The sequence below is a fragment of the Meleagris gallopavo genome, chromosome 12 (genome assembly GCF_000146605.3).
Source record: "Meleagris gallopavo isolate NT-WF06-2002-E0010 breed Aviagen turkey brand Nicholas breeding stock chromosome 12, Turkey_5.1, whole genome shotgun sequence".
Classification (NCBI taxonomy): domain Eukaryota; kingdom Metazoa; phylum Chordata; class Aves; order Galliformes; family Phasianidae; genus Meleagris; species Meleagris gallopavo.
Genome location: NC_015022.2, coordinates 350843 through 359424, shown reverse-complemented (window position 1 = coordinate 359424; position 8582 = coordinate 350843). Strand labels below are relative to the sequence as shown.

At 49.9% G+C, this 8582-nt stretch overlaps 1 protein-coding gene across 1 annotated transcript; it reads right to left on the bottom strand.

The window, feature by feature from the left end:
* Positions 1-1549: 1549 nt before the first annotated feature.
* On the bottom strand, positions 1550-8136 carry OAZ2 (ornithine decarboxylase antizyme 2; the record flags this gene model as incomplete). The annotated part of the gene is given in 4 exon segments (NM_001291914.2): positions 1550-1843; positions 2849-2934; positions 4451-4626; positions 7976-8136. Coding segments are annotated over 4 exon segments (556 nt in total), but the record flags the coding sequence as incomplete, so codon positions are not given.
* Positions 8137-8582: the final 446 nt, after the last annotated feature.

Sequence of the window (8582 nt, the reverse complement as noted above, 5' to 3'; positions counted from 1 at the left end):
TATATATATACAAACTGTACTCTTCTTGCCTTTGTACATTTGGGCAAGGAGAGAGAATAAATCTTTTTAAGAGACAATCACAAACCTGTGAGGGTGGCTTCTTCTTCCCATCCCTGCTCCCCTGCACTGCGTTGGGGCGGGGGATCCACAGGCAGCCCCTGGTGCCCAACACGGCGCAGGGACCAGCCCGGGGCTGAGACCCGTCCCTACACCGTTTAAAGCCCGGAAATGCACTTAAAGGGATAACTGATTAGGGACTCTCCAGGAAGGTCAGCTGCTGAGAGGCAACAGGCATAATTAAGGCTTTAATGGGCAGCAATTATATAAAGGGATGGATGTGTTGGAAGCGAGGCAGTACTGAGCTCGGGAGCCAGATCTTGCCCCGTTGCCCAGCCTGCAGGGAGGGAGCACAGCCGTTCCCCAAACAGCCCTCGGTTCCACTAAGGGACTTGGAAAGGGATGGCAGCCCCCCGTGCCGTGCCCCTTGAGCTCGTATCTGCCCTGCTTCCGTCACACTGGAAGGGAAGGAGGGCAAAGAGACACAAAAATTTAAGCTGATTTATTCACACCAGCTCGTATCCCTGCTTCACCTCTCTCCCCCCTTAGAAAATACTGAGCACGATTACAGAACAGCTCAGCTTCTTCTCTAATGAAATCCTTTGCAGGATAGCAGGAGTGCACACAGCCCTCATGGACATCTCCACGTACAGAAGACGGGCCAGAGAGTGCCAGCAACACACCTTGGGGCACAGTCCATCCCTACACCTTGCTCACGTGCCCCTGAAGGCAGGCAGCCCGTCACAGCAGGGCAGCTTGGCAACGAAGAGCATAGGTGTGACGGAGAGGAAAGCATCTCACCCTGGGCACTGCTGCTCCCCAGGCAGGAGGACAGGTGTGAGAACAGCCCCACACCCAGCCCTGGGATGAGACCCACCATCACTGGTTGCAGGTGATGTTCCCACCACTCGTCCACCCCACAGGAACCACTGCAGTACAGGGAAGGCTCCGCTCTTGGAAATAAGCAGCCCCAGCTGGGTGAAGTTAATCTGAATGCCCCTTTTATTGAACACGGTGATAGTGCAGCAGAAACATTGAACAGAGTAAGACTGCTTAAACAAAAGCTGGTAGAGGAAAGAAAGTTGGGTCTTTTTTCTTTAAAAAAAAAAAAATTAGACCAGTTAAAACAGCATTGGTTGCCCCAAAGCAGAGTTGCACAGGGGTTTTAATGTAGTGTTAACTCACGCCTCCTCCACGTGTCTAACCCCCAAACATGCCTTTTAAGAGTCTGAGTGAAAAACCAAGAGGTGTTGGGTCAGATGAGCACACGCCACGCATCAGGTGATGGGGACAGACCAACAGTGATGGAGAGAAGTCAGGTTGATGATGCTGCATCTACCGCTGTGCTCCCTACACGGCCCCACACGAGGTGCCTCTAGGCTGGCACAGCACACAGCCGCATGGCAGGAGCTCCTATGTCAGTTGATAAACATCTTCCATTTACTATTTGGTGATTACATGTGTGTATATATAGTTCTCTAGGCAACACGTTTCAATGAGATAGTCAACTCTGAGGATACACAGGCCAATCTAACAATGAGAAATGCAGTTTCAGTTCAACAAAAGCTTGTTTTCCCTTTCCTCAAGAAAGGAGATGTAACCCTCTCTCCTCTCAAAAGGTTTTCAGGTCACGCTCGGGTCCCCCGCCGCAGCTATTCTTCATCAGAGGAAGAGTTCTGATCCAGGGGGTACACCATGAACATCACGTCTGGCCGCGATGGGACAGAGGGGTGACCAGGCCTCACGATCTCAAAGCCCAAGAAGCTGAAGGTCTTCAGGAGCGGTGCTACCGAAGAGAAGGAAACGCGTTACCACCAGGAGCCATCCTCTGCACCTGCGTCGCCCTAGGAGCCACAAACACCCCTCCTAACCACAGTGGGGATCTGCAGCCATCCTGCAGCACGCTGATGCTTTTCACTCTGCATTTATTTGGGGACTGCAGCTCCACTCGGAACAGCCATCCCCAGCCCAGAGCACCTCAGGCCACCTCAGGCCATCAGCCTCCAGGCTGAGCCAGGTTTAACAGCAACACCCGATGCCTTATTAATTTAAAAACAAGCAGAACCCAGCATCAGGTGTCTCCTCACTACAGAGGTCACCTACGCAGCCAATGCTGGCAAAACACAAGAACTCATTTAGTTGAAAATTATTTTTGGCATCCTAACATGGAGTGACATCTTCCTGGGCTCAGCGTGGCTTAGCTGTAATAGCGTGCTCTGCTTTGGGGAGTACAGCACAGCTTGTGATGTAGCAGAGTAAAATTAGAATTAAGGCTTGAATTACTCCTGCCACGGTGATTTGCTTGGTTATGAGTCCGCATCTAGTGAGATCTGAAGTGACACATCCATAGCTCTGAACCTCATCACAAATCTCCTCCAACTTCCGTGCTCTAATCGCTCACCCAACACATCTATCTTTAGATCCTAAAGCAGCCCCCTTAAGCTATAAGCATCTCCCATTGAGGCAGGATTACCTGCAGGCCTAGGAAGGGCAAAAGTGCTGGGAGATCTTTAAAAAGCAGAAGGGCATCGGGGCAACGAGCTACCAGGGTTCGCGTCCTGGGTATTAACCTCTCCAAACCACAGGGGCTGGTGCCAAATGCCATTCCTTCCCCAAGAAGGAAGCTTAACTTTCTGGACAATGAAACACTCTAAAAAAAAGCAGCACATTTAAGGATTCCTGCAGGAGAAAGCACCCCCTGAAGCCCCAGGACACACCAGGTTTCTGCATGGGTTCAGTAGCACTGCTTTAGATCTGAGGACTAAATCTGACAGCAGGGCCGAGCTCTCACCTCTATCTTCTCTGCTTTTTCTGAAGCAAATAAAGACATAGCTGACTTTCATTTTTTCTTCAGCAAATTCCAGCAGTGCTGATAACCTGCCAAGGAGCAAGAAGACAAAAGAACATCAGCAATAGGAAGTCCTGTCCCGAGGAAGCCACCGAGCACCATCCGTGGTTTGGATGCTGTCAGGCAGAACAATGACTTGTTTACAGATGTCTCTCCCGGTGAACAATAGGCACCAAAACAATGGGCTTCCTGCCCTCCTGTCAAAGCCTGAGTCCCAGTCCCCAGCACCCACCGACACACAGCCCCACCAGCCAGCAGTGCTGCACCAAAGCCTTTGGAGGTGGGGAGCTGAACATGGCAGCTATGTGCACTCATTCCCTCTGCTGGCAACGCACACGAGCCGTAATGCACAAAGCTGTTTCCTGAACACATCATCGGGCTGGCACAGCCGAGGAGCCGCACGGCAGAACCCAGGTTCCTTCCTCTCCCCAGTTATTTGCCCTCCCTCCTGGTGGGCACGGAGCAGCACTGAGCCCCGCAGCGCCCCGCCACCATTTGCGATGCGGGCTGTGAGCACGGTGACAAACAGGGCTCGAATCGAGATCTAATTAAACAGCAGTCAGCGAGCTTGGAGCACGCTGAGGGAGATTAAATTTGCAAGGATTTCGTTAATATGGTAATGAACTACTTTAATTATAGCCTCTACTCGGCTGTTTTACCTAGCTAAAAATAAGCCTGCGGCATCGTGCTCGAAGCCATGATGAGTGGGGCGGGTGAAGCCCCCAAGAACCAGGGGCACACGTGGGGCCAACCGCAGGGATTACGCAGACATTCACCCAGACTCAGAGCACAGGGATCAGCACGAGGCAGCAGGAACAGCATGGGCTGAAGGTGCCCAATGAGTCTTTTGTTGTAATGAGAATGAGCTGGTCACGTTTGCTGACGAAGCCCATCTTGAAGTTTAGAAGGACTTCAGAGAGCTCTGCACAGAAATCCAGCAAAGCCACATCTACGCCACGGCGTTCCCCACCAGAGATCTCCAGCAATGTGCGTGGCAGGGAGTAGCTGCTCTGGAAACTGCACTTACACAAACTTCCCAGAGCAGAACTGTCTGGACAAAACACAGCCCTATTCTGCCAGCAGAGAAAAAAAAAATAAATCAGAGGCTCTGGCAGAGCCGGCAGCCTGTGTGGCAGCAGCCCAACAGCAGAATCACCTACTGATGAGAAGGAGCACAGCAATATAATGGAGTTTTTCCCCCCTGGAAGAGAGGAAAATACTTGCCAAAAGAAGCTTGCCAATTGGCCAGTGGAATAAAATATTCCACAAAGTATGCAAAGAATTGCTCCACTCATTTCTTGCTTATTTTTCGTTAGCACAGGGCCTCCAAAAACAGTAATCCGTCCTGAATGGCCACCAAGGGGAAGAAAATATCCTCATGCTAATCTCCCATATACACATCTCCGAAGACAAGGTGTTAAGGACGTTCTTTAGGTGTAAAACCAGGGAACAGAGCTGTTGTATGTACAGCTCACCTCCCCATACACACCACATCACAAACGTAAGCCAAACGCCATAGGCATAGCTCTGGGACCCCAAACTTACCCTTCTTTGCTTCCATCAGCTAATAACCCATCAGGGATTTCCACAAAGAGGCTCTGATTCGAAAGCACTGCATCCCAGGAGGAAGTCTTCACCTCTGTGACCTTGTACTGGAAGTGGACAACATGAGGCTTCCCTTCGTGCACCGGGACATCTTGGCTAACAGTGATCTTCTCATCCTGCACAGGGGAGGGAGGAGAGCTCATGAAATGCACTGTAGGGTACATACACACCACAATGAGCATTCAGGCCTTGGAGCAGTGCTCAAAATGCATTTTCCTGTTCATGTGAGTGCAGTTCTGCATATTCACCCTATACTCAAACCCCGGGCAGCAAGGGACCATTCAGATCTTGGAGTTTGTGAGTGATTCCTGAAGCCTGAACCAACATGCTAGAACAGCTTCTGCCACTGCAGTCTGACCACTTTGTCACCCTGCTCCCCAGCACAATCTTTTTGTTTAAGGAAACTGCTTCCCCAGACCTGCAATGGATTAAGGGAGGAAAAGACAGCACAGAGAGAATCCCAAACCAGACAGATGCTACATGAATTGAAGATTGTGGCAAGGTCTTTTCCAGAGACCACAGATGTACGCATGCTCCCCTAACTCAGCTGCAAGCAGGATGCCAAGCATGCACCCTGCCTCAAATTCAGCTGAGCAGTTCCTAGAAAACAATTTTGTGGTTAAGTGCCATTCCTTCTCCTGACCATTTTTGAAGGCAGCAGGCTTGCCCAATAATAACTTCCACATTTAGCTGTGAAAAGCCCCAGTGAAATGACCGAAGAATCTGTAACACTGTGAGTGTAACTGTGTACAGAGTAACACTGTGAACTGCAACTGAATTGTTCTATCAGGGCAACGGAGCCAGCTTATGAGCTCTGAGATGCAGAACGAACACCTCAGCTGCTTATCTTTAATTAATATATTCCACTTATGCAGCTTTGACCATAATGCCCACACCCAAGAAAAGGCAGTTTGGTTTGGATCCATGGTATTCCTCCTCACAACCAGGAGGGCAGAGGATGTTTCCTCAGCTGTGCAAGCGCTGCAGAAAGAAGTGCTTCAGCAGGAAGACCTCTGAGAGGGTTTCCAGGCTCCTCCACTTTATATCCCACTGTTTTAACCCCTATCACCACACATCCAAGCAGTCAAATCCCCCTGGTTTCACTGCTGTGCCAAGAAAGAAGCTGCTGAGCATGTTAATGCTGGTGACATCGGCTCCGCATGTAAATCAGGAACTGCCTGCTGCTGGTCACCAAAGCAGAGGAAGCTGCTATTTGTTTCAAGTGCACAAAGCTGCATGCTGAAAAACAAGTTTACACTTGGTCAGAATAAATATCCTGCAGGAAATAAACGTATTGGCTGAGCTTGAAACAAGTCTATGATGGTTTTAAGCCAAGTGCACCAAGAAGCTTACCTACCAAGAGCTGCAGCTGGAAAGGTGACTGTGGCACAACAGAGCTGGTGGCAAGAGTCAGGTCTGAGCACCACAGAGGTGCATTTAAAAAACAGCACAACAAAGGGATTAAGCACACCTTTTAGCAGTGACTTCATGGGAGACTTTTGCAGTTTTTCTGTGCACAGAAAGTGTCTTCATTTTGGAAGAGATCTTTCAAGTATGAGAAGCTTACAAATGCTTTTCTCATACTTCACAAAAACAAGAAGAGAAGGAAGTTGAGAAAAGCAGGGGAGGGGATGGCACATGCACTGGTTTGTGTGGGAAGGTCTGCAAAGCCTGCAGCAGCAGGGAAGGGTTCCCAGAGCCTCCCGGCCCTTCTGCAAGCAGAAGCCAGTCACTTTCAAAGTTTTCTCCAAGCTCTGAACCTAGCAAGGTTTCCCATTTACCTGGATTAACAGAACTAGTTCCCCCGGCTCTGTGGGAACTGCATTTATACAGCCCATCTCAGGCAAGCGGTGTTTTATCCCTGTGTATCAAAATAGTGACATCCCGAGGACAGAAGCTGTTCCTGTGAAAGAGTAGCCCAGAATTCTTTGGAACATGCTCATAGCAAAATCCTGTTTGTGCAACAAGCATCCAGTTTTCGCTCACTCACCCCTGCAGAATGTCCCCTCCACTCTGTCTTTTATCCCCAGCTGCCTGCTCTGCAACCCCAGGCTCCTTTTTGGCAGCTCAGAGCCACAAGGACCAGCTCCCACTTGCTTAGACTTCACTGAGTACAAAATTTTCCATCCCAGCTGCACTCCTCAAGCATCTCAAGCAGGACAGGTGGAAACCCCTGGGTGCTGGCAGGACAGGGAAGAAGAATGTTAGGATCTTTTTGTGTTAAGTCTCTGAACGCAAGAACACCAACAGCTGTAGGGAACCATGCTGCTTAATTTATCATGCTGTTGTGTGCACGCTGTGCTGCAGACTGAGGAAGGAGGCAGGCTCATTCAGAAAGGTCATCTCTTCAGCTAGAACAGCTGATACAGCTGGAAAAAGGGCTTAAGCTTTTGGGTCCAGATGCCTTTCCATGTCACGCTGCAGCACCACTGACTTGAGCAGGCAGCAGAGAGGGGCAGGCTCCCCCAGTGACCCACATCTGCAGTGGAACTTTAAATTGCTCTAAATGGTTTAAAAACCTCAACCTGCTCCACTCTGGGATGAGCTCTGTTAAGGAAAGGGTCAGTTCTCAAAGATACTGGTAACAAACTGGGTTTTTTCAGCAAAACAGTGAGGATTCCCTCATAAGTTTCCAGAGGAGACTGTATAGCTGTGACCTGAAAGGGCCTGCACCATTTCATCAAAGTCTGCTTGCCTCCCACAGGGTAATTAAAATCAAGACTAACATCTATGACAACACTGCAGTCTGAGCTGCTGAATTTGCAAGCTTAGCATAAATTTAGGCAACTTCAATCCAATAGCACTTTACAGCCTGGTCTGTGGAAAACAGCCCTCGTCTCAGAAGGCGAGAGATGCACTCCACTGTAACATAACAGAGAAGATGCCCAAGCACCAGTTATTGTACTAAAGAGTCAATCCAGGTGGAAGCCAAAAAGATCCCTTACAGCGCAGGTGGCCGGAGAATGAGGGGGACACAGCACTCCTAGGCAGCTGTGCATAAACACTGTGATCCTGTCCCTCCCAGCACACAGGAATGTTGCAGTTTAAGAGCAGCCCGCTGCTTCCACAAAGTTCAGGTAGCTCCCAGGTCTGGACAACGTTACCTTCTGGAGCAGGGCACAAGAAGGAGCTTACCAACCCTCTCCCTCTGCATTTCAGCTTTCTGCTTCCCATTTCCTCTCTTTGCACAACGTTTGAGAAGTTGCTTCATGTACTGCTAACGCTGGCTCTGCAGCTGGAACAGCCTCTGGGAACAGGGCTCACCAGCTTTGGCTGCACACCTCCAAGAAAAGTTTATTAAGAAACCAGCGGTACTTAAGCAAGACAGCTGCCAGCAGAGTTGCTGAAAGAAAACGAACTGTTTCCCCAAATATGATCTCAGTTATTTGTGCTTATTCCCAGAAGGAAGCAAGCAGAGCTGTAACGCAGATATGGGTCATTATTTGGACATCAGATGTTGCTCACCTTGTAAATCAGAGCTGAAAGAGAAGGATCCCTGCTACCCCCTCGCCCACCGGGGATCTTCGACAGTGGGTGAGGGGCATCAGGAGCACCACAGAGGCCCCGGAACGATGTGCCTGCAGCACTGCAGCTGGGGACAGTTACTCAAAGGTAAAATATTACTGCAAGAGAAAGAGAGAACAGCAGTTAGCAGGGATCAGGTTTCCAACACTCCAGCTCCCAACCCCAAGCCATTTGTATTCCTGCTTCCCCAAGACACAGGAGGGGCACCCATGGACCTTCCACACCTGCAGGTCTGCACTAAGCCACCTCACTGCCCACACTGCGAGAACAGCAGAGCTTTTTGGAGGCAGAGGAGGGCTCAGGTAGCCACGAACCCAGAGAGAATGCTGAGCAACCCCTTGCTAATAAGGGACGGCTGGGAGCCTGCCAGGAGCAGATGGCTGAAACGCATGACCAGATGAGCACACATTTTCTATAGACAAATATCTACAAATAGATCAACAGGGCTCAGAAGGAGGAGGTTTAAAGTTTCACGTTTTCGAAACAGGGAGGAGTGAAAGGGCTGGTTCTTCAGACGCCTCCAACACACTGCACAACATCCCAGCTG